Raw genomic sequence first — 27,652 nt, 5'->3', positions numbered from 1 at the left:
CAGACACTGTCTAAATTTAGTGATTTTGCAGCTTTCAAGGATCATAAAAAGCAAATTCCTAAAGGAATTTTTAAAAATAATTTATTGTCACATTCGCTAACATATAGTGTATACAGTTAGTCTTGGCTTCAGGAGTAAATTCCTTTGAGTTTATTTACCTCATTTACATACAACACCCAGTGTTCATCCCAACAAGTGGCCTCCTCAATGCTCATCTCCCATTTTCCCTGCCCCCCCTCCACCTTCCCCAGCCCTCCATTCCCGCCAACCCTCAGTTTGTTCTCTGTATTTTAAGGTCTCTTATAGTTTGCCTCCCTCTCTGTTTGTAACTTATTTTTCCTTCCCTTCCCCTATGGTCTTCTAAGTTTCTCAAATTCCACAAATGAGTGAAAGCATATGATATCTGTCTTTTTCTGACTGGCTTATTTCACTTAACATAATACCCTCCAGGTCCATCCACATTGTTGCAAATGGCAACATTTCATTCTAAAGGGAAATTTTTAAATCACCTGAAATTCCTTTTGTAAATCCAAGAACCCCATTTGTATCCAACAAATGGTACTCTGAGCATAGTATACTTAAGGTCAGAGACTCAAGGATGATGGCAAGAGTGAAAGGCACAGAGAAAAAGTCATGTCAGGAATTAAAATGTTTCACATTCAAAGAATCAAGGGCAGGGGGAGATGTTTTTCTTAAGAGGGTGAGAATTCATATATGTGTGAAAATCTTGTTTGCTCATCTATTCCAATTTGGTTACCAGGCAATAAAGTAGTTTCAATATAAGGCATTATTATAGGGTTTTATGAATGGAAAGTAGATATTTATTTACATTTTATAAATGGAAGGTAGATATTTGTATTTATAAATGGGAATTTTTTATTTTTTTAAATTTTAATGTTTATTTATTTTTGAGAGAGACAGACAGACAGAGTAGGAGTGGGGAAGGGGCAGAGAGAGAGGGAGACACAGAATCTAAGACAGGCTCCAGGCTCTGAGCTGGCAACACAGAACCCAATGCGTGGCTCGAACCCATGAACTGTGAGATCATAACCTGAGCCTAAGTTGGAAGCGTAACCAACTGAGTCACCCAGGTGCCCCATACAAGTGGGAGTTTAAAAGAAACTTAGTTATCTGTACAAAGAGTGTCTGTTTCATAGATTTACCAAGGAATTTTTAAATTTTAGGCTATCTTCCTTTTACACTATCAGTCTGTGATATTTTCCACTAAATTCTTTCCTCCCCTTTTCCCCAAGGACTGCTTAATGTGAAAACTAGTTTAAGTAAAATATAAACATTGATATTGAGTACATTCTCGGGATAGGTGGTACTGTGCTGAATTTGATTATCCTTACTGTTGTTTATGTAGTAAGGAGTTGAATACAGGTATACTCCAGAATGAATAATGTAGTTAAATAGACAACCTCTGAGTGATCATCTAAAATAGAATTCTGCCTCCACCTCTTCTCCCATTGTTTTCAAAAAGTACCTCCTAGGGAATCCTCTTTCCTTCTCCTTCTCCAACATTGAAGATCTGCACAATAGCACCATACATCAGTCTATCCATCGAGCAACCCATCTTAGAGTTAGAAGTGCAAAACGACATTGAAACATTCTAGGGTTTCCTTCTTAGGGTCTCAAAATAGTTTAGTGCAACGTCCTTTTTCCTCTGGAGAGGGAGGCAGGGAGAAGGGAAGAATACACAAGAGAAACTAGAGTGAGCCTTCTGTGAGAGACAAAATGAAGAAATCTCCCAGTGAAAAAAACCCACACATTATACTTTAGACTCCCAGATCCAGAGAATCTTAGCATGCTTTTACATTTAGTGTCATGCTAAATCTGATTTGTGTTATACTAACTTAACATTTGTATTCCAGGGATGAATTCCTCTCAATAATGATCCCTACAAACAGTGTGTGTAAGGATATACTTTTTTTTAATTTTCAAATCCACATTCTAAAGATCATATTGTCTTATTGCTGAATAGTGATAAAACTACTACTTACTGTGATAGGAGTTTGTAGCTTTACAGGAATGAATTAAATTTAGCCTTTTATTCCTGAGAACCTAATTGTCTCTTGAGAAAAAAGTTGCATGAACCAAATGACTAAGCCAACCTTCAGTATACTAAGTACTTAACACAGTGGCTTCCAAATAATAAGCAACAAATAAATACTTTTTTGATTCAGTAAACAATTATTAAATCCAAGTTCATTTTGTCTTCCTAAGCTGTTGTGATTTAAAAAATGGAGGCAATCTAAGATTTTTGTAAGTGCCAATTAAGCATAAATTTGTTATTTCTTCTTTTGCATGTTAGCCTGAATAAGAAACCTAGGTACATGTACTTAGAGCCCAGGTGAAGAATTTTGATAATTTAGATTACCTGAGAAGCTGTCTCACATCACTGTTGGAAGCTGGCATAAGTAACACACAAATACATGAATAAATGAATAATTGTTTTTAATTGACAGTAATTTGAATGGTCTAGGCCTAGGTATGTGTTTCTGTTGTAGATAGGTAATATGCTAAGAAAGTGAGTGAAATAGGATTTTAGATAAACACTTAACATGGCAGTTTGCATGCTGACGTAAGGTTCTTAGCTATTTCTAAATGGAATCCTGGAAGAACCTCTTACTTGCAAAACAGACAAAGAAGGCTTTATTACCTTTTATTTACAATAAAGTATAGCTTCCATTCCTTAGAAAAAATATTCTATAATTCAGAAATTTGGCTACTTGTTAAGAGGCACAAATTTCTAGTTATAATCTCATGGGGAATATAGTTAATATTCTAATAACTTTGTGTGGTGACAGATGGTTACAAGACTTATCGTGGGGATCATTTTGTAATGTGTAAAAATATTGAGTCATTATGATGTACACCTGAAACCAATAGGATATGGTATGCCAATTATACTTCAATAAAAAAGAAAGAAATATGGCTCTTTAGACCAGCCAATTAAACTGAATTATTGCAGCTTTACTGTGATACTTTTTTTTATAATTTTGAAATTCATTGAATGTTTTACAGCCAATAAAAAGTAAGATTAAATCACCATAGTAAATGGGGCTACATTTTTTCAGACCTACTAAGTAAGTGGGTATGTTTGCAAGTGTATGCATCCATATGTGCAATAAACTATTCACTAATATTCTAGAGACCCAGGTAAAAATGCAAGTAGAAAATAAGAAATCTTTTGTCTGGTAATAAGTGTAGCACATTGGTAGTAGGATACTTAAGCCAAAGCATGGAGAAAAACTTATGAGCATAAGTGTCAAACCTAGATGAGGCACCTGGTGGCAGCTCAGTTGGTTAAATGTCCACCTTTGACTCAGGGCATGATCTCGCAGTCTGTGAGTCCAAGCCCATTGGGCTCTGCACTGACAGCTCAGAGCCTGGAGCCTGCTTCAGATTCTGTCTCCTTCTCTCTCTGCCCCTCCCCAGCTCACCTCTCTCTCTCTCTCTCTCTCTCTCTCTCTCTCTCAAAAAATAAACAACAACAACAAAATGCTAAACCTAGAAACAAGTTCTAAATTATGTATTTACTAATGACTAAATCAAAAGATTGGGAATAAAACTAGGAGTAATTCTTGGTAATTTGTTAAAATGAAATTACTGTTCTAGGCATCCCTTTAAGAAGCATTGTAAGAAATTAACTTACTACTACTAGCTTCCAGTGTGAAAGCATAATTGCATAGCCACATAATCACTTACCAAAAGGGTGCCAGTAGAAAGTGGAAAGTTGATAACATTTAGGAGACTATAGCTTCTGGAAGTCCCATTAGTGGTAAAGTGTACCATGAGTATTTACTGTGAAGAATGGAAGTAAAAAATATTGGAACCAAATAAGAGATTGAGATATCTGCTTCAATCCTTTTGTTGCTTTTCTCTCTCCTTTATCCGTTGAAACCCCCATGAACGTCCCATGTTTTCTTCTGGCTAACTCCTTCCTCATTTATGTCAGTTCCTCTTCAAATAGCACCTCCTCTGTGAAGTTTCCTCTGACACCCAGAAAGAATTTATAAATCTCTCCTCTCTTTTCTCTTACCCTTTGTGAATGTATTATTCCCTCCTCTCTTTTTGCTTATCCTTTGTACAAACGGTGTAACTTCCTAAGTCCAAATAACAGTGATCTGGAGCCCTCTGGTGAAGCCTACAAACTGGGGCAGGTAGCAGGAATTCATCATAAACTGCAGTAAGTGAAAAGATGTGAAAGAACTCCCATCCCTACTGGCATCAGGCATCAGTGGATAAAATGTTCCAGTGTGAATGTTACTTACTGCTTATTCATCAGCAAGCTTTTAACAGTCCACATATGTTGCATTTGTGCTATTTTTCTTCCTTTTATCATTCCAAAAAGATGAGTGTTAGGAGAAACTTTCTTACTTAGGGGTACACATACTTTTTCTGTAAATAAGAAGATTCCCTGATTTGTGACATCTTAAGGAGCCTAGCTTTATAATTAAACCTATGCTTTGGTTAAAGCATATTCCACAGAAACTTAATTTTGTTTTATGTTTCTAATTTTTTCTCTAGACCAAATGCTTGATGATAGAACTTTATATCCTTATATTCATATGTGTGTGTATATATATAATACATATATATGTATTCTTACCTATATTCTTTATTCATATATATATATGTGTATATATATATTTATTTATTCTCACCTATATCTTTATATTCTTTATATCCTTATATCTCTTAATATGGGTAAGCTTCATACATATTACAGACATAGTTCAGTAATATTTGTGAAACTAGTACATAGATGACACTGGTGTGTAGGTGACAAGCTTAACTCTCCATGAAGTTATTCATATTATCAGAAAGAAAACCATGAGAACAAATTTGTCTCTAACTGGAGAACTTAGTAGGAGAACTTCTGTTATCCCCCAGTTCCCAAAACAATAACCACCACTTAGTGGCTGGCAGCCACAGGTAGCTTGAGCCCTTCCTTTATAAACATCTAGATACTCACTGTGATCAACAATAACAGTATGTCCTCTGCAGCAGAGAGTCTGTTGCTCTCCAGAGTATTCAAGACTGGTAAATGCTAGGATCTCCTCCTGTCTGTCATCTTAGAAAAGTCTAATGTTCCAGGACCTGAAAAATCTGATGTCTTATGGGGATGTATCATTAAATTACTAGCTTGACTCATCTTTCACCTCTATTCCAGGATTCCTTCTGGAGTACTGTTTGTCAGAAATATGTTAAAGTCTCAGCTTTGGGGTATAAATTCACTCATGGTTTACACTGGCTTTGCTGCTTTTTATAACATGATCTAAACATTTTGTGGCTAAATATAGGCTCATTCCTCTGGTGTCTAAAGCCAACTTTTAGATGAATTACTGAGACACAAAAACTGTTTCAGCCCAATTAACTTGTGAAACAAATTTTAGCTGCAGTGTTTTTTTTCACTCAAAGGCATTTGCCTTGACACTAACAATGAAAACTTAACATTCACAGGAAGATTCGGCATAACCTCAGCAGGACTCCTAGGCCATTCAGTAATCAGTAAAAAAAAAAAAAAAGAAAGAAAGAAAAGAGTTTATTGATGTGTAGTTTATAAGGTGATGATCAATTAGTAACATTCACCAGAGAATTAATGGCAGATCTTTTAAAAAGTGATTGTAATTCAGGGTGCCTGGGTGGCTCGGTTGGTTAAGCATCTGACTCTTGATTTCAGCTCAGGTCATGATCTCATCCATGGTTTGTGAGTTTTAAGACCTGCATCAGGCTCTGCACTGTCTTAGAATCCTCTCTATTTCTCTCTCTCTCTCTGCCCCTCTCCTGTTCGCAATCTCTCTCTCTCTCAAAGTAAATAAACAAACTTTTAAAAAGTTATTACAATTTTTCTCTAAGGATTACATAGGCATAATAACAAAATATGAGCAAAATTGTGGTAATAGACAAGAGATTTTTAAGATGGCAATGATTTTAATATGCAGATGAAAATAATCATGTCCATATTGCATTGCTTGAAACTTAGTCTAGTAAATGACAAGTGATAGCACAGGTATCAGGATTTTAGTTTATCTTTTATGTAGTACTCCTTCTGATAGATTTACCGAATTCCAATTGTGCAATTCATAGATAATTTCTCTATAGTTATTTTTAAATTGGTGGAATTTTCTCCTCTTTTCAAAATGTATTTTGTAAATATTCTCTCGTATTTCTTTAGAATATCTGCAGTATATGTAAATATATAAATGGCCATTGCTCTTCTTTCTCTTTGGGGAATTTTTATATTTTTATGCACATTAAAGCATAGGGTATCAGTTATTTTGTAAAGATGTTTGGTATGTGTTAGAAATTTTGCCTTCACTTCTTAAAATAAGTATCTATATTGTTTTACAGGTGAGATTTTATAAATATGTGATATGTATATAAAACAAATTACATATATGATATAATAACAGCTGGCTATAAACATATAAAAAACTTCTTTTTAAATCATGACTAAAACTTGAAGTTAGCTAAAGCAGATGAAGCAGAAATTTAAGCAGTAATTATAAGAGTGGAATTTTTTCGTATATGGTTTATTTACTTTGCAAAGTGTCTGAGTGTATCAGATGGTATTTCTCCTTTGGTCTCAACATTTTTAACTGAAGATTATTGTTGCTGAACCGTGAGTCCAGGCTATAACTCTCTTCAGTCAGATCCCTCACCTCTAGAAGAGTATCTTACATATTTAGGTAGGGACCTGCCTTGAACTACAAGAACTGGAAATCAAAAGAACCAGAAATGGTGCTTGGCAGGAGGCCTAACATCTCAACAGAGCACTCACCACTGTCTGCCTAGATCGGTTATCAGTTTTTTCTGTATATATATTTTTCTGTTGTACATATACATAGGCACTGTGATGTCAGTTGTTATGTCTTTTTCTGAAGAGTTGAGTGTTTCGTATCAATTATATCATCCATCCTCATAATATATGTGTATGTGTCAAGCAGGATTTTGATGAGCTAAGTGTAGGACTGGTGCAAAGCTATGTAATTACAGGTTATCAGCTACCAAAGACGTAAACTGTCCCTTATTTAGTAGACCAGTCTCAAGCCAGATAAGATATGTACCATGATAAGACATGAGAGAGGCAGACAATTCTGTTGGCCTCCAAAACAGCTTGCACAGCCCTAAATTTAATTTTAAAATTTCCATAAGGACTTATAAAGGATTCTGTAAATGTCTCACACCTCATTCACACAACAGAAAGATCATTTACTTTAGAATTTGATATTTCCGGAATGAGAATGCCTTGGGTGCCTCAATGAACGTCCTTGGGTATTTCAAAGGGGCTTGGGGGTTATGGTAGGCATATCTTGGTGAGTAGGGGATAATATGAACTGAAGTACTCATTGAACTTTGTCAAACATAGTTAGAGTCACTGTTAGCCTGTGTGGTGTTTCTGTGCCATTAGAAAAATCTCCTGATGTGGTGCTGGGGTGGCTCAGTTGATTAAGCATCCATCTCTTGATTTCATCTCAGGTCATGATCTCCCTGTTAGTGAGCTCCATTCTTTTTTTTTTTTTTTTAATGTTTTATTTATTTTTGAGAGAGAGAGAGAGACAGCATGAACAGGGGAGGGTCAGAGAGGGAGACACAGAATCCGAAGACAGGCTCCAGGCTCTGAGCTGTCAGCACAGAGCCCGACACGGGGCTCGAACCCACAAACTGTGAGATCATGACCTGAGCCAAAGCCAGATGCCCAACCGGCTGAGCCACCCAGGCGCCCCTAGTGAGCTCCATTCTCATAGTGTGGAGCCTGTTCAGGTTTCTCTCTGTCTCTCCCTCTCTCTCTGCCCTTCACCTGTGCTCACTTATTCTCTCTCTCTCTGTCTCTGTCTCTCTCTCTCTCTGTCTCTCAAAGTAAATAAATAAACTTGAAAAAACAAGAAGCTCCTGGTATGTGCACTTTGCTTAATGAGTGGAATAGGGCTGGATTACAGCCCTCCCTTGCTCCCTTGACTTGTGCCTTTGTGTAAAACAGAAATTGCACAACTTTTATCTGGTGAGTGTGATGGGGAGAAAGGCTATCTTTTCTTTTTGCAATTTATGAATAGGCAAAATACAGCAGAGAAAAGTTCTGACCTGACCTCACACAGTTGGCTAATATCAAACCAGAATATTGAACCCATTTCATTCTCTATTTGACCATGCTGCCCGAAAGTGAAACAAATTATCAGTTTTAAATAACTGGCTGATGCATAACTATTTATTAGCTTTCAAGTATAGATAATTTTCTAAATCCCTCTGGAACCCACAGAAGAAATAGGAATAGCAGTGTGTAGTCGTCATTAAATTTTACTCTTTTTATTTTTTATGGTCATCATCATCATCAGACATTTTTGTTTGATTCTTTTATATTGGTAAAATACACATAACATAAAATTTGCTGTCTTAATCATTTTTATGTACATAGTTAAGTGACATTCAGTTCATTCACATTGTCTTGCAGCCATTATCACTATCCGTCTCTAGGACATTTTTCATTTTGCAAAACTGAAACTCTACACTCATTAAACAATAACTCTACATTCCTTTCTCCCCTGAATCCCTACCAACTGTAATTCCACTTTCTGTCTCTATAATTTTGACCACAATAAGTATCTCATGAAATCATACAGTGTTTGCCTTTTTGTGACTGGCTTCCTTCACTTAGCATAATGTCTTCAAGGTTCATCCATATTGTAGCATATGACAGAATTTCTTTCCTTTTTAAGGCTGACTAATATTTGATTGTCTATAGGTACCACACTTTGCTTATCTGCTCATCTTCCAATGAACAGTTGGGTTGCTTACATGTTTTAACTTTCATGAATGATGGTATTGTGGACTTGAGTCCACACCTCTCTTCAACAGCCTGCTTTCAGTTCTTTTGAGTTACATACCTAGTGTAGAATTGATGGGCATGTGGTAATAATGGTTTCAATTTCTTTCGGAACTGTTGTACAGTTTTCCAGAGCAGCTGTACCATTTTACATTTCCACTTCTCTACATCTTTACCAACCCTTCTTTCCTTCCTCCTTCCTTACTTTTCTCTTGCTCACTCTTCCTTCACTCCTTCCTTCCTTCTTTCCTATCTGTGTCCTAATGGGTATGAGTGGGTATCTCATTGTGGTTTTAATTTGCATCAAACTTTTTTAATATATAGGTTTACAATTTATGCCTTGCCTTCAGGAAGCATTCATTTTGTTATGCACATCTTTGTAGTACATTGTAGTACTACAAATGTAGTACTTTGTAGTACATTGCTTGAGTGTTTAAACAATCACACAATCCTAGATTAAGGCAGTTTATTGAATCACACACACAGATACACAGATTATATAATAAGCTTAATGGCTCATTTGCTCATTTGAGGTGGTCGGTAATATTAACAGAACAAAAACCATCCATCTCTGGTTTTGCTTTCTTCTGTGTGTCCAATTAATTGTGGCTACTGTTGTTTTCATTCATACTTTTTCTTTATCATAGAATAGGAAAAACAGTTTTAAAGAAATGAAATTTTGATACTGGTTCATATTTTCCACATGCATTTATGAAAAATGAAATAAGAAAGGGATTGCAGAGTTGGCAGGAGTTGGGGATTGAGGGAGGATACAGAAGATATCAAGAATAAAATAGGCTAAGATGAGAGAAAATGAAATCCAGAATGATATTGAAATCCTTTACATTCAGTAATCAGAGATTAGGCAGAGGAACAAGAATAAAGTAAGTGCTCCTTTGAATGTTTGGAACCCTGACATCCCACCCCACCCCCCACTCTGCTGAATGACCACAGCTTGGACAGTGCCTATGAATATACTGTCCTGTGTCTAATATCCCAAAGTGTGCCTCTTCCAATGTGTTGCCTCTCTCCTCCTGGCCAAAATAAGTTGTGAATGGAACAGTTCCAATGACCTGTATCAATTTTATCATCTCAGTTATAATTCTTAGTATGACTTAGCAAATCTATTTACATCACGATCAATAAGAAACTCTTTGGACCTTCTATTAAAGCAAATTCCCAGCCTTTCAGAATTCCCATCATCCAATTTGGAATTCATCCAGAAATTCATTTCTGAACAACTTCAGATAATCCACTACTTCAGAAGGTGTCATCAAATACTAGATATTCAGCTAGAAAATAACTTACGTAAGAAGTTGATTGTGGCTAAATAAGGTACTATGGTATTAACAATGATGCCAAGGTTATGCTTTGAATCCCTCCGTCCTCAGTTGGCATCAGCTGCCCCCATGCCCACCATTGTAGCTTTAACAGGACTGGCTGACACATGTGATTCTGCTTGTGTCATGGTTACACCACTTGACTCTTCCTGAAACAATGGTCATTCACCTGGAACTTATGTTTCCAAACATATGAGCGAGGCATAATGTCAAACAAAGTTGGACAAATAAATGCTTTTGTTCTCTGTATTTAATTTTGGTAACAAGAGGAATAGATTTGGTTCTTTAAAAAATAAAATGTTAGACACTTCTTCCCAAAACTGTAAAACATCATGCTTTCATTCCTTTCTTTTTTATATATATAAATTTTTAAGTTTATTTTTATTTTTGAGAGAGAGAGACAGACAGAATGTGAGTGGGGTAGGGGCAGAGAGAGAGATTGTGACACAGAATCTGAAGTAGGCTCCAGGCTCCAAGCTGTCAGCACAGAGACCGACACAGGACTCAAACTCACGAACCGTGAGATCATAACCTGAGATGAAGTCAGATACTTAACCAACTGAGCCACCCAGGAGCCCCTTTCATTCCCTTCTTAATCTCCAGTCCAATTATGTGCCTTATAATGAATTCAACAAATGCTTCTACATTTGTGATCAGACAGGATTATTTCATAGACACACTCTGTCTTGTGGGAAAGATACTACAAGATCCAGAACTGAAATACATGATTTTGTAGGGGAGAAACTGCCTGAAAGTTCCTTATCTTCTAATCAAAATATAATGGTTAGTGATCTATGAAGAATACCAACATTATGGCATTGACATATGATCATCTCCCACATCTGCCTTTCTCTGAGATATAAAACTCTGGAATCATTCACTTAAAAGCATTTAATGAGCTTGTCAAAGGCACTATGACTCAGCTCTGACTATTTTATAGTAAAAACACAAGAACATATTTTACCCTCCCAGAGCTACAACACTAGTAGACAAACATTAAGCAAATGAGTACATAAATGAACACATAATTATATTGGTGATAAGTATTATGAGGAATAACACAGGGTTCTAGCAGGATAAGATAATGTAGATGAGTGCGGAGGTCTGAAGATATAAAATTTAAACCAAATTTTAAGAGTAAGAGGGATTTAGTCACCAAGTAATAGTGGTAAACAGGTTGAGAATATCCTGGAAGAGAGACAAGGATGTGAAAAGGCCCAGAAATGGGAAGGAGTTTGGTGCACTTGAGGAACTGAAGGAAGGCCACTGTGGTTGGAGTAGTTTGGAGAGGGGGTGCCAAGGAGAGTCAGAAGACGGGCAGAGGACAAATGAGGCAGAAACTTGAAGGTCATGTCCAATACCAGTGGACAGCTGTTTAAAGGGGTTCCAACAGTCATGTGACAAACTATGAAGCACATTCAAAGCTGCTTTCTGGAAAACTGATGGCAGAGGATCAGGAGGAGAAGTGGGGCCAACTAAGAGGCTATTGCAGTAGTGCAGGTGACAGACTGTGACTACTAGTGGCACCATTTGATCTTCCAAACCCAGCTTTGTACTCCACTGTCTACTTAGACTCATAATCAAGGCTGTAATCATCTTAAAATTTAATAAATGTCTCATTCATTATGGAACTATTTTCAACCATTTCTGATATAAATCGTAAATATATAGACCAGGAACAAAGGACAATTCATTCTGCTGTCTAACACAAAATGAATCAACATCCCTGTAAATAACAATAGCGGCAACAAAAGTACTTCTTTTTTGATATGTGAAGTCTCATCTTTTCATGATTATCTGATTTTTCCCCATAATTGTTAATGTTCTAGAGAGTTATAAAAGGCAATTAATCCTTCAAATATATAATTAATATGCCTCATATAATAACAGAACTTTAACAATTCACAAAAGCTCAGATTAGTTAATGAACAGTTTATTCATGAGACTGATTTAATTTGACTTTGTGTGAATATTATATAGCATGATAAAATTTTTTTAATGTTTATATTTGAGAGACAAAATGTAAGTGGGGGAGAGGCACAGAGAGAGAGGGAAACATCCAGGCTCCGAGCTGTCAGCACAGAGCCTGATGCAGGACTTGAACTGAGGAGCCATGAAATCATGACCTGAGCTGAAGTTGGATGCTTAACCAACTGAGCCACCCAGGCGTCCCAAATTTTTAAGCAATCTATAACTACTGCTTAATTTTGCACTCCATTAAATAATAATGTCAGTATAGAAATGTGTTAAAGTTAGAAATTTCAATAGTTTATCTTCAAGGCAACATGTTCTATTAGAACTCCATCTTTACCTCCCCAGAGGTTTATCATACATACAACAGAAATGATAAAATGGTTTCATTTGCACAAGGATATTTTTAAATAATGGGAACAATGAATGTTAGAAAATGAGAAAGAGTGCTGTCAGAGATGTTTAATTCAAAATAAAATTCTACCCCTTATTTAACAGCTAGAATAGTTCATTGAAAATTACTAGAATTCTAGGCCCCAAGTGTTTTTACTATTCTTCTTTAAATACAAACACCTTAAGAAATAAAACCTATTGCCATATATAGCTAAATTTTAATGTTTTCATTTTTCCTTTTTAAGTGCGTATAAAGTCCAGACTTAGAGTAAATGAGTAGCATGATCTTCTGACATAGTTAATTCATTTAATCATTATTTCAGTACTCCTTAATTGAGCAAATATTTTGGGTTAGATACTATGGTAAAAAGGATCAGAAAGTTATGATCCTAGTGATTTAAGATATGACAAGTCTCTTGGAATATACAATATATTTAAGGTGCTTCTCCTGGAATATACCGTATACTTAAGAGGAAACTGTAAGCAACAGTTTCATTGATGGCAATAAGCTTTTTAATAAATATTTGGTAAACACTTCACAAACCACACTTGTTTGTAATACAGATTTTCTAGGTATCTGTGGTAAAAAAAGATATGTATATATAACATATTTACCTTATTCATTCAAAGGAAGAAATCCTACAAAACTTATAGGGTTGATAATGGGTTTGTTGGAAGTACCATCTAATATTTAATTATTTTGTATTATAATTTATCTAGGGTACATTATGTGATTGGATTATTGTTGTAATTCTAACTGGGGGAAAAAACCTGGGTGAGCTATTAAATGAAATCACATATACCTGTAACCATGGTTATCAGAACAAGCCCATATAAAGCTTTACATAATTTTAGTTGCACATTTTATATGTAAAACTAATAGGACTGAAAATAATGACTCTAGCATTAAGGGGCTTGCAATTATCCAGAATGCAATGGAGAGAGGCCAAAGTTGGATAAACTTTCAAACACATTAACAGTTTTTAGTATTACATCTTTTCCTTTAGGAAAGGAAAATCCAGAAGAAAATAATAACTGGTGATCTCTGAAACATGTTATCATTTGGTGTTATTTCAGAACGTATTAAAGCAAGTGAAAACAAAACAAACAAAAAAGCTATCTGTAGAACAATTTTATTTCACATTTCATAATGTACACACTAAGCTTTATAACTATACCCAGTGCTTTTTCAAATGACTCATGCCTTTTAAACTTCTGGAAAGATTGACAGTGTAATTATTGGAATGGCTACATTATATGGTGATTGAGAGCAGGGGCTATGCAACGGATGGCCCACCTGTGCCACTAAAATCTGTATAATCTTGGGCAAGTTACTTCTTTGTACCTCCATTTTCTCATCAATAAACTGAGCTTGTGGTAAAACCCATCTCAGACAATAATTGCTTTCAACTATTTATGAGTTAATATAATGCTTAGTACACTGTGTAGCACATGGTAACCAAATATTATCTATTACAAGGTTAAACTCCAAGGTTGAAATTTAAAATGAAGCCATATTCTAATAGAAGAAGAAATGGCAGATACCTGAGAAAATGGTTCACTTCTCTAATAATCAAGAAATACTAACATGAGATAACTTTTTCTAACTTTTTCTTCATTGGAAAAAACTTGTTGGTACCTTCATGATGTTGGGGGGTTGTACAACCACTTTGGAAGACAATTGGCCTGGCCTCACACACACATACACATATCTCTATTACTTACTGTAATTAAGGAAAGGCGTCTGACACAAAAAGGTGCCCATGACCAAAAGTGAAATGAAAAACAGAAGTAGCCTAATAATTTGCCTATATTGCATGATTCTACTTTTGTGAGGAAAAATAATGTTTTCCTTGTGTTTGTAAGCTGACAAGTATGTTTAAAGATACACAGAAAATTGAAATGATATGTGTAAAGTTAAAATTAGTTTATTCCACAGGGCACCTGGGTGGCTCAGTCAGTTAAGTGTCTGACTTTGGCTCAGGTCATGATCCCATGGTTTGTGGGTTCAAGCCCCACGACACCCGGAGCCTGCTTCGGATTCTGTATCTCCCTCTCTCTCTGACCCTCCCGTGCTCACACTGCCTCTCTCTCTCTCTCTCTCTCTCTCTCTCTCTCAGAAATAAATAAAACATTAAAAAATAAAAATAAAATAAAATTAGTTTACTCCAAAGGGTGGAATTGAGGTTGAGGGATAAGGGGGTACTTGGTACACTTCCATATTTTTAAAGTTTGCTTAAAAATCACATTAAAAACATATATTTGAAGGGGGAGCAGGGAGCCTAAGCCAGAGAATCACTGGTTAGGGAATACTAGCCCCAGAACAGCAGTTTTTGGACGTGGAGAAAAAATGGATCCCAACGATAGTTATGTCCACTTAAATACAGAGCATTGATTTGAATGTACTTTGTAGGGTAACTAAATCCAGTTGCTGAGTTATGGGAAAGTCTGCACGTAAAGATGGCAGACAGGTATGACTTCTTAGTTGGCAAGAGATCACTGCTGCCTCTTAGGGATTGCCAAAATCCCTAAGACTGTGTTTACTGGAAATATGTGGAGCATAAAGGAAATTGGGGTGATTTACAAAGAAAATCTAATACTCATCCCAAAAGCAGTATGTATTTTAGAAGGCCACCTCTGGCCCATAAAGGCATGTTTATTTCAGTTTAAAAAACAAGCCCATTCAGAGAGATCCAGACTGCAAACGCATACTCTATAGCCTTGAATAGTAATCGTCTTCTCTTATTGTTCAGAAAATGTTTCTAAACTGTTTCACACATTTCATCAGACCTTAGTTAAAATTTGAAGAATTAAAATGAAGAGTTTCACAGAGATTATTTGCATAAGAAATTTCACTGAATATAGTTATGGTATACAGAAAATTGTGCCCTCGGGATCTAGTGATAAGAAGATATGTAGAAGAGCTGGAAATGTTTAGATTAATATAGATTGTTATGAAACCTGTAATTTAATGTCTTAAAATAACTTGTTTTGAAAATTTTCATAACAATCTAAAAGCAAAAATTCTATGTGAGCGTGGTACAAATCTGTTGATGTTTATTATTATTTTTTTTTAATGACACTATCTTGCTTGTCTCTACAGAGTTACTGGAGGTGAACTGTTTGAAGACATAGTGGCGAGAGAATATTACAGTGAGGCCGATGCCAGGTAAGTGACTTGCCCTGAGCAAGACTCCACATTCAAATGATACTTGTTCAATATATCTCTTTACAAATGTATCCTAACCCTTAATCTTTATGAGACTCTCATAAAACCATTTTGGACTTCTCATAATGAGTCCCTCTTAATTGCTATTTGTCTTTCTTAATGTTACCAAAATAATTGGATTGGGGGAAAAATTAGAATCTGGTCTAAATTTTGTTATTATCTAGCATCTACAGTTTTTAAAAAATGAATAATAAATATACACTGTACTGGGAATAACTTCTGCTAAAGAGATGTACTCTTTTAGCAAAGTTAAGAAATCAAAGATGAAGATGTTCTAGTCTCTAGACCCTGAGCTGTCCATTATGTAGTTCCTAGTAATCACATGGCTATTTTAATTTCAGTTACTTAAAGTTAAATTTAAAAAATTAGTTTCTCAGTTGTACTAGCTACATTTTGAATGCTTAATAGCCTTCAGTGCTAGTGACCTACAGTTGAACATAGCAGATATAGAACATTTCCATCATCACAGACCACTCCATGAGCAGCCCATGTCTCATCAGAGACAATAAAGAGAAATAAACTACAAAAGTCCAAGTGGTCTCCTTAAAGCGTTGTTAGCTATTTAAATCTTTGGAAATTACAGGATAGCTTTTGGAACTCTTATGTGAAAAATATTTATTCAGATGTTTCAGAGGGTTCAAGATTTCCAAATCTTGTTAATTTTCATCATCTTTCCCGAAGTTAACAATGGCTATACTGTACATTTTCTCTCATTTGAAACTTCCTAGGCTGTACAAAGGCAAGCTTTTTGGAGTGAAGTAACATTAATTTACTTGCCTAGATACTAAACTGTATCATGTTAGTTTTTCTTTGTGGTTTCTTTATACATATTCAGTAGTTGACACTTAGTTTGAAAACTTTAGTCTTGAGCAGTTGACTCTTTATTAGCCATGTAAATGAGATGTTCTGAAGATTCAATTACTTATTGTCTGCCCCCATTCTCTAATGCTTTCAGAGCTTCCTAAAGCTTGCTAATCCCGCTATAGCCTGCCCTCAGCAGATAGTCAGCTGATAGCAGGTTCCCTCCCCATCCCTTCAAAGCAGCACATGCATACACAGGCTCACTTGCAAATCTCTAATTAATCTTCTCGGTTTAATGCCAGTTTATGATATTCTGTGAATCTTATCTGTACATGACTGCACTCTAATTTTTTAATGGAATTTTTACTGCCAAAGTCAAATAGAAACCTCTGTGTCCCTTATACTGTGGTGAGTGAATCATCACTTGCTCAGTTTATCCCGATTTTTACATTAGGCCCCTGAAAAGAGGCTTCAGAGCAGCCTTGCCAGTAGCTATTTGCCCAGTTGCCCAAAGAGAGTAATAAATTTAGTCAAGGAAATAAACAAGTTAGGGATTTACATTTATTTTGCTTTTTAATATGTTAAACATGTTATTGTGTTTGAAAGATATTGGTTGAAATTAAAATAGAAACTGTTTCACTATTGAAGAACCTTACCGATAATAAGGTAAACCCTATAAGTTGGATCATTTTATGTGCATGTTTATATCCAGTTTTGGAATTCACTTTAATTTTTAGGATAGGTCCTACACAAAATCAGGGAGAAGGAACATTTTCCTCCCCAGTACAAACGTAAAGAAAAAGTCTTTCCTTACTAGTTCTCAAGAACTTAAGAATTGAATCATTTTCACTAGTAAAAAAAAAAAAAATGATGAAGTTCATTTAATATGAATTATTGTTTACTTCTTTAATTTTCCATTATTCACTAAGCCTGATGACTTACACCTCTGGTTGAATAGAAAGTGAAATATTTCTAAAAAGTAATACAAAGTGAAGGGAAAAAAGTCATAGGATTTAAAAAATAATTACCGACATTCAAATAAGCTAATAGTCAAAAAGTAACCAAGGTTTAGCCTTTTTAATGGGACTCTTTATAGTGTTAGCATTGGAAAATCATAACCATGTCATTTTTTTACATGCACATTGTAAGAAATCAGATGGTGATTATTTTTTATAATTCAAGAATTCACTTTGGAGTAATATTTTGTATATTAAGTGGTTGCAAATGTCCTTATTAAAATGTTTGTTAATGAATGTAGTTCTATATATAACCTGTATTTGAATCGCACAGTAAATTTGTATCAAATGTGTCAGTGTGATCTGTATAATTTTATGTCAGATGACAGCTCATGGGACCTTACAGGTGCCAATCAATGATTTATCCCCTTTAATTTAATTAGCAACCTGTTTGACATCAGTGTGCCTTTAACAAGAATAGTATAAATTGTACTCTTTGACACTGTAATAATCAAAAGTTTTCCTTCACTGAGGTGTATGGAAATGTATCTAACAATTACTAGTGTTTCACGGTATTAAAAAGAGTTTTTTACTTTCCGTAAGTTCCTAGCCCTTCTCCAGAGTATGCCTATCCTGAAGAGGGATTTATTTTACCTCATGGGTTTACTTGAAAATTTCCCTCTGTTATTGGAGACTTGCATTAGTTTTCCCCTTAACATATCCTATAAGAAGCATCATTTCTAAGTCAAAATGATAAATGTGTCCCTCCATTTTTTTAACCCTTGTTTCACTTCATCCGTGTTTACCCTCTTGTTTCAACACCTATGTTTAATTGTGACCTCAGATTTTAAACAGTTTAGATGTGTATGAGAAATACTCATAAATTTTATATTGCTAAAGAATTTTCCCAGAGCATTACGGGAATATTTATGAATTCTTCTCCTTGAATATGGAAATTTTGACTTCTGTATGCAAGTGATTTCAATTTGTACACTTACAATGAATAAAAAAAAACACAGCTCAAATTGTTTTGTCTGAACATGTCACAAACTCCATGTTGGATGTCATTTTTGTTAGAATCAGAATTAGCTTTATTCAGCATTATTAAATTCCAGTGTAAAGCTAAAAATATGTTGTGAAAAAATATAATTTTTGTTTGTTTGTTTGTCTCATTTTAACTTTCATTTTATTTTGTATTCGATGTGATTATGTACCTTTAAAACGTTCTCCCTTCCATTCTGCCCTTGTATCTTTACAGTCATTGTATACAGCAGATTCTAGAAAGTGTAAATCATTGTCACCTAAATGGCATAGTTCACAGGGACCTGAAGGTCAGTATATGGAGTCCATAAATCTGAATCAAAGGAGTTTGTTTGTTTGTTTGGTTGGTTGGTTTTATTTCTGGGGAAAGGGCAGAGGGTGGGGTACTTAAAATGGTTCCCTTGCCTTTCCCATTTTTTCCCTAAAATGACTACATGATGAAATGATAATGCATGATGCCTCTTTCAGTTTGCTCATCTACAGGCTAAATATACATCATAGCAAAAAGGAAAGGACAGTATTAAAAACACAACCTGTTAAGTTTCCAAGCAGTAAACTACCAGAGGCGGTTTAGGGGCAGGCTTTCCTGAAATGTCCAGCATTTGTCTGGAGATAAACTTGGCCTGTGATGTATGTCCGCCTGTAGATTTAAACACCACTTCTGTTCTGAGACCATGGGTTGCTGTAGCAAAACAACTGGTTACACATTGCTCCATTTGAGTCTGATGAACCCTCAGGCAAGAGGTAATAATTGCCAGCTAAATTAAAGCACAAGAAGTTAATGATTTATCAAAAATTCATTATGTATCCTAATTTAACCTTAATGGTGCCTTGACTGCTAATGTGACAGCCTTTGGAATGATACTAAAAAAATGGGAGGAAATAGGGAAACACTTTTTTTTTTTTATGGGGTGGAGATGGACCATGACAGCTATAAAAATTTTACTTGCATTCCAGTTCTTTTCCTATAAGAATTTATACCTAAGAAATGAGCTCCTGAATTAAATATTTTTAAGAAGGTTTTTTTCTCAAACAAGTGGATCCACATTTTTTCTCACATATGGCATGATTCTGATTGCACTGAGGTAGTAGTCACTCTACTTGAGCAATATGTTTACATTACTGAAGGTGGTAAAATACAACCCAGTTGCCTACTGGTTTTGCACTGTAACCCAGTCTCTCTGAGGGTATACAGACAGTGAGTGTAAGCTTGGAACTAACACACGCCCCCTGGTGTTTGCATGCAGTCATTGCATTCAGCAGATCCTGGAGGCTGTGCTACACTGCCATCAGATGGGCGTAGTCCATCGGGACCTGAAGGTGAGTAATGCTGTTGGAGAAGATAAACCACCACACAGTTCCTAATGACTGTTCAGCTGCAATTATGCCTGTAAAGGCAAAAATATGAGCAAGAAAGTTGTGTGGACTCATTCCAACACATTACGAAAACACATTCCCTTACCACAGTCTCTCTTATTTCATCTCCTCTCTGATACACACTTGAGACTTACATAAATCCCATTTCATCCAGAGAAATAATGTCCTACCATTAACAATAAATAGGTTGCTATATTTCCTTCCTTCTAAGAATATAGCACTTAATGTGACTTTGAGTAGGACTCATGGTCTCTTCTTCATTCTAAACTTATTCTGTGAACATTGATCAAGCATACCATTTTAGAGTTATACTATGTATACCTAATATTATATAAATAGTTATGAAAACTATAAGGAGAGATAAAGTTATTAAATAGGTTTTTGGCCCAAGTGATTGGTGCTAAAGTGACCTCCATTTTGGGTTCTGAAATCTCTTTCCCTCAATAGTAGTCCCAGGAATTCTGAGGACATTAAGGCCTCCTGACTCCTTGTTTATTTACATTCCTAAGTACTAAGATACTAGTGTCTTTTAAAACAGGGAAAAAGTCAAACAGATTTTATTATCAAATAATATTTATGTAACCTATATATGTACTAATATTTTAAGACTTCATTCAGTTTCTGATACCATTGAGGATGAGAAATGTTCAGATCACTTGGAAATTAAATAGCTCAGGAGAAGGCTGCACTTTCATCCACTTTCTGTCCCCATCTCTCAGCACTGTAGTTTCATTTATGGAATTTTGGAGATCTAGAGAAGGCCTAGAAATGTAAGTGAAACCACTGAATGGGCATAATAGCATATGTGAGCACTATATGGTTGTCATTCTTTGTTTCAAGCTTCAGCCATTTCCAGGCATTAGTACAAATGTGGCAGAGTAATTGAGAATGTCTTCAGTGTGTTTGTTCAGTGGGAGGACATGGGCTTGTTTCTTACTTGCAGACTTCTCTAGTTATACTAAATTGGCAAATCCACAGTTTCCATTCATTTAGTATGCTCTTGAAGAGTATATCTCTAAGGATCCACGAGTTACTTGAAGATGTGATGTATAAGCAAAGTATCGCCTTAGTCTCTCAGATCTTTCTTCGATGTCAGTTTCAGTCTGAGAGCTTTAAATGTCAAAAGCAAAAGTATGGTTAATGGCATTTTCTTTTGGAGAGTCAAGATAGGACTGTGAGCATCTGCTAACACTTTACCAAATATACCCATCAGGATTAAGGAAAAACAATATGTTCCTTTGAAAACTCATATCTTTGGCAGTTACCGCAAGAATTCCCTACCAGATATGTAGAGAAAGAGCCCCTTTTTTTTACTCCTTAGAGCTCTCACTGTACTACTTTCCTTACAAAGTGAATATAGATGGGCATACACATTTATTTGTACAATTTTATCAGAAACTCTAATAAATTTATCATTTGAAATATTTTACTCCATATTATATAAGTATACTCTAAAAGCCACGGATGAAAAAATGTGAATTATCTTACAAGACCTTAAAATATATCTTGTGGGGTCATGATGTTGGACTTCTGGAAGTGGTCCAACTCAGCTGAAGTCTTCAAAGACTGGAGCATTAATCAGAGGTGGCAGTGGGTCTAGGTTGTATTCTGTGCAGAAAATACATTTTCTGACATAGGAGCTAAATTCACTAATTAAAAACTCAGGCAGGTGATTTTTAGGGAGGCTTACTACCAAAAGACATAACCTGCTGCATCACCCATCAGATTTCGTTCAAGGATTAAAAGTGTTTTTGTTCTTCATCCTTATTCTGGTTTTAGGAGAGAATAGAGGTGAGCTTTGGGCAGAGCTTGTTATAATTTTTGTAATTATCTTGGTTTCTGTCAAATTGCTGAATTGAATAGATTTCAGTTGAGTTCAGTTTTCAGGACATGTTTCAGTAGACCATTTTATAAACATGTTAAGAGAGTTCATAACATACTAAGAGTATATTAGAAGCAATCTACACACACCCTGAGTGTACTAAATCTCTGGCTTTGTTTTACATCTTTTATACCTACATGTATACTTTGTCTGCTACATATACTGCTTGTAATAGTGTATTTGCCAATGTATTAAAATGAAAGAGATTAGTAAAATTTTTGATTACAAGGCTTTAAACAAAAATTTGCCCTTCCTATTCTTAAGTCATATATTTTTGTTTCCATATCCTGATTCATTTGTTAATTCATTTATAATACAGGTGTCTGATGCACAGTTTAATTTGTCCACATCAGTGGGAGAAAAACACAGGAAGTATTCTGTTTTCCATCATTATTAAAGGCACCTACAAGCATGTGCGTTTTATACAATTTTTGGTAAGCCTGGCCTAGAACAATAGCTGTATTGTTGGAGAGTGCCTACCTATGATACTATAACACCTATAATATATAATATATATAACTATATATATACTATAGCACCTATAATATATATAATACTGTAATACCTAAAATACCTACCTATAATACTTCACAGTACCTAACTTAGGACTTCAAACCTAGTAAATACTTGGGGCATATACTTTCAATTTAGGAATGAATAAAACTTAATCAAAAGCTCATTTACAATATAAAAAGCATCATTGGATAAAATAGATTTTGTGAATGTAAATTAATATTGAATAAAGAGAATAAGTATGTCCTCTTTGATACAGTCATAACATAATGATCATTATCTGAATAACTGCCACTCTTGGGAGCTTATTAGACAGTGGAATCCACCAGATGGAAAATTATAAGGACCTAGAGACGAGGTTGAGGCATAGCAGACAATTAGAGGATATCCCAAAAAAAGCAGTAGAATAAGGTTCACTGTGGTGGGATATTAGCATAAAGGAAGCACATCAATCAGACCCACACAATATCTGGTGGATACACAAGCCTTCTGTCTAAAGTGCATCCAGTGTCAAACCCAAGCCATGTTAAGGAGTATCTACCAGTGGTGACATAATTATAGTATAATAGTTGAGGAATATGACTCTCATCTTTGGGAGAATTTCAATCATCGTGATGAAATATTAGTAGTAAAAATGATAATGGCTGCCATTTATCAGGCATTTACCATGTACCCTGTACTATGATATCATATGAATCTTAACAGCTCTATGAGGAAGGTGCTTTGATCTTCCCCATGTTGCATAAAGAGAGCTTTAGCTTAGCAACCATGAATGAAAGAAATTACTCATGGTCCCTCAGCTAGTGAAATGATTTGTACCCAAGCATTTTGGTTCCAGTGTCTGCATACTTAATTGCTACCATTTCTCAATTCATTAGCTGGATAAATCAAAAACTTTATAGAGGACAAAAAAATAGGTCAAACAATGATGGGAAAGTAATTTTACCAGCAACAGTAAGAATTGGGAAATGATTTTAAGTTTCGTGAATCAAATGATTAAAATGATCATGCCTATGGATATTCCGGAGCTGTACAAAATCTGTATCATTAGGAATAAGAAAATAAGTTACATTTAAGAAATAATATGGAGTGGAGGGGGATAACATAATTTGTCAATAGATTGGTGTGCAAAGTAAAAATTTCTTATTTAGGAAATCAATAAAGTAGCATTGGCCCCAGCCTTTAGAAAATGAGGCATAGAGAAGAATGAAATTCATTTGCCACATGTAATTTAGCCACATCAGACAATCAGTTTGGAGTACCTAAAAATAGACTGTTTACAAAGACTGGATTACTGTAACTCAGTGGTGAGTGTTTGTGAACTGAGGATTGAAAAGTCAGGTATAAAGAAAAAGGAACAAACATTCATCAAACATTTGAGTACCTATCGAGGCACTGTCCTAGCTCTGGGCATAAATTACAGAGCAAACTAAGAACAAACCTTGTGTGGATAGAACCTATAGGCCACTGAATAAAGATCATTTTAAAATATGTATCAGGGATGTTCCTCCCAGAAAGAAGGAAATACATCACATGAATACTGCACCCTGAAAAGTATTAGGTTAAATAAAGAGGTTGCAGTAAAAAAAATGACAGCTCTTGAGGTCACAAGAAGTAGAGGAATATCAAGCCAGATGTGTTCTCTCATTTAAGAGCCTGAAGAATGCAATTTCTGTGAATCAGGTAACAGAAGTAAGTCAAAGGAGACATCTACATAGCTGTGCTTTATCATGTAACACTATTTCACACAAAGTGGTAAGATTTCTTCAGTTCCAAGTATAGAAGAAATGGTTACCAAACTACCTCATGAGCAGCAGTCTGGTAAGAAGACTTCATACACACGATAATCTTTTAGCAGCACATTGACATATGTGAACTGCCTCAGCAGAGAATGCCAGCTTTATTTTTATTAGCCTACCTCCTGAAAAGCAATGTTATTTAATGGAAAAATCATTAGGTCAGTGGATGGATATGAGAGAGAGGAAGAAAGTGGGTAGAGAGACAGGGATAGAATAGGTTTTAGTGAAGATGATAATTCTGGAGATTTGGGAGGACTTGAAAGACTATTTTAGAGGAAAAGGATTACATTTAAGACCAGAAAAGAAAGGTATTTTCTGGAGGAATATGACATGCAATAAATCCTTTTTAGCAATAGATACATCAGATTGTGAATCTCTGTTTTGAATAATTATAAAATCACAATTATTTCACTTTTCTCAGAAGCATACTTAGATACAAGTTTAAAAAACCTATCATTTGTGTATACTGTATGTCAAGGTGCTTTAGAAACTATGGAAGTGATAAATTCCATAATTCATTAGTCATTCTGGTGTCTCTTTGTTGAACCTAACAACTGTGTGTCAGGCTACAGAGAAACAGTAGGTGATTGACACAGTCCCACTGGGGTTGCCCTCACTTCTTTCAGTCTACTTGATAATATGTGCTAATAATGTAGATGTAAATAAATTTTTAAAAAAACAGGAATGGAAAGCAGATGATTCTTATGAACTTGCTCCATATATGCATGGTGATAGAAATAGTACTTCCTAATCACAGACTTACAGCACACATGTGTCAGCTGAAAACTCCCTGTGCTAAATACATATATTCAGGCAGCCATGTCATATAAAAATAAAAGCAAAAGTCACTTGCACCATGTGCATAAAAGAACTTCTACCATGTTCATGAGTAAGATTGATATTGAAGCCTTGCAATTCATGCAGACTTTCACTTAGTTTATTTCTAGGAGCTTTGTTCACACCTTCTTTGGCAAAGGAAAAGTGACTGAAAACAGACCAAAGCACAGAATGCTTATCTTCATGTTGAAATAATTGATACACTTCAATAAATGAAAGAAATCTAAAAAGACAGTTTCCGTTCTTAAAAACAAGTATCCAAAGAAATGTAAGAATTAAATAATAATGGAATAATGAAACTAATAACTAGCTGTTTTTATCATATTCATAAAGGAAAAAGCTATAAAAATGTAAAGCACACGTGATGTTTCTGCACATATATACTCCTGCTATTTGAGTTGTATTGGCTAGATAATCACATACATGTACAGATAAGGTCTGTGCTATGACTAATGCTGAAAATGGTCATCACTTTTGCCAAATCAGTTCCTTGATAAAGATCACACTAATTTAAAAATTCTCGTTATATGTGTGTGAGATTTTTGAGGAGCAGGATTGAACGTATGTCCTGTGAGTTCTCCGCCTTGTCCTATTTGGATATGGGTAGCAAGTATTTTTGAGTATTTCAGATTCTTCTGCAACTATCCACTTAGTGGACTGTCTATACCAATGGTATAAAAATGGGTAATCAAGAATTCCCTCAGTTTCACATCTTTAAAAGAAGCACTCAGAAATCTGGCTTCAAATCCTCCATCTTTTTTTGATCTCTCTAACTCATTTAGAGGCTAAGGAGTTTGAGTTACTTTATCCCCCACGCCAGTCCCTGTCCTGAAAGTGATTCTAGCAACTTGCCTAGGTACTTTGAGATATTTGAACAGATTCAAGAAAATCTCAAATCACAACTAACAAAGTTGCCTCTGTGTCCATATGGAAGTACAAAACAAAACTTGCCAACAGTTGCTGCTCATTACAGCTGATATGCTATAAATGGTTGTTGACACTAAGACCAGATGTCATGGAAAATCTTGCATCATTAGGAAGCAATTGGGTGGGGAAGGAACCTGGGTGTGAGAACATCAGTAGAATGTATTTAAAAACCAGCCTAGAAAATGATCACATTATAGGAATTTAGAGATAATCTCAATATATAAAGATTAGCATAATAGATTGCATTAAATTTAGGAATATAGACATCCCCCAAGTTATGAACATTCATTGCAAATGTAATGTGCATTTGAAAGATATGGGGACTCATTAGCTCCAAGACTCCATGAGTTACCCATGTCCACACAGTTAATAACAGTGGGTCCCAGGACATAAGCCTAGATCTTCATCTATTTCTAAATCATCATTTTGCCCGTTTCTCTCATGTCATCTGTACACTGGAAAACCTGTGTTTCTGATTTCACCCTCCTCCTTCGGTTTAGAAAATCACAATAGTCAAATAGCAGATAAGAGTGTAGTGGTGATACTTTTTAAGGAAACAGCCACTAATTAGCTGTAAGATGCTACCATTTCAGCTTTTATAAAATACAATCACACATTATCTTCCCCTCTGTAGGTGTTCAGAATTTGAACTAACCTGCTTGCCAATGAACTGTTGTAGTACAACATATTTTTTTTAAGTTGGAAGCTATATAAATGGTAGAACATGATAACAGGATTATTCAAATTTTGGATATGTTCCAAAGAGCTGCATATAATTCAAATTTGTGTGCAATTTCTAATGTTTCATTAGAGCTGGTCATTAGAAGCAGTCTTGTGAGGAACATTTTATGAAAGCAAAGAATCCTTTATGAAATCAATAAGCATCCTGATTTTTCAGTTTGCATTCCATAATTCTATATTCTAGGTTTGCCTAAACGATATGCACAAACATGAAGCCATTTTAGTACTATTAATTTTTAAATCTACACAGTTACCTTGAAAGAGCCCTGCCTTTTCCTGGACATAACTGCAGCTGAACAGTCTTCATGGGTATAAGAAACACTGATCCAGATGGATTATTTCCCTGGATGACTCTCAAGGCCCTATAGAGAGGTCTTCTAGGTCATCTCTAGGTATGAATATTTGCCCAGTCATTCAGAGGCCATGCATGACAAAATTCTAAGGTGTTCCATTTCTTCTGAATTGGCAAATACTTGGTGTTTAAGGGCATACTGCACACAGCACTGCCCAGAAACGTTTTTGATCCAGTGATAAGAATAAAAGCACACTAAATATTTTAAAAGTTTATTTACTGGTGGCACTGGCATTTCCTCAACAAACTTCAGTATTACTTGATTTAAAAGACCCAAATGACTGAGATTTCTAAAGTGATTGGAACTCTCCTTGAATGAGTGTGGTTGACAAATTAGGACAGATGCGTATTCGCAGAGATCTCCGACATCTCAATGATTTTGAACGTGAAGGTTACAAAGAACTAAACTATTGTTTAGAGTTTGATGTGGTTTTTCCAAGTCATTTGTTCCATAAATTAATAGCTGGAAATCACACTGTGATTAAATTAGAAAATGTGTGAATGTAGTGAGCCATAAATTTTATTTATGAAAATAAAATGTCAAATATAAATAATATAACATCTTTAGGTACTGTACTACATAAATAGACAGCAGAGTTCCAACTAATTTTGAGTGTTAGGTTTTTACTAAAAGTTATTTCAGCCTGGAGATCTTTCATATTC

The 27,652-nt window shown here is 35.3% G+C and overlaps 1 protein-coding gene across 14 annotated transcripts in view; it reads left to right on the top strand.

The window, feature by feature from the left end:
* CAMK2D (calcium/calmodulin dependent protein kinase II delta) overlaps positions 1-27,652 on the top strand; it is a 305,906-nt gene that overhangs the window by 200,342 nt on the left and 77,912 nt on the right. For 9 of the 14 annotated variants that reach the window (XM_077755034.1, XM_077755032.1, XM_077755029.1 and 6 more), the window contains exons 5-6: positions 15,638-15,703; positions 18,779-18,851. In XM_077755034.1, coding sequence (XP_077611160.1) covers positions 15,638-15,703; positions 18,779-18,851 — 139 coding nt within the window. Of the gene's footprint in view, positions 1-15,637; positions 15,704-18,778; positions 18,852-19,808; positions 19,882-27,652 lie in introns of those variants that run through there. The other 5 variants (XM_077755039.1, XM_077755040.1, XM_077755041.1 and 2 more) reach the window with 3 other exon arrangements.

The sequence above is a fragment of the Crocuta crocuta genome, unplaced genomic scaffold, assembly GCF_008692635.1.
Source record: "Crocuta crocuta isolate KB4526 unplaced genomic scaffold, BGI_CrCroc_1.0 scaffold52, whole genome shotgun sequence".
In the NCBI taxonomy this organism is placed as follows: Eukaryota; Metazoa; Chordata; class Mammalia; order Carnivora; family Hyaenidae; genus Crocuta; species Crocuta crocuta.
This window is presented reverse-complemented; position numbering and strand designations above follow the sequence as displayed.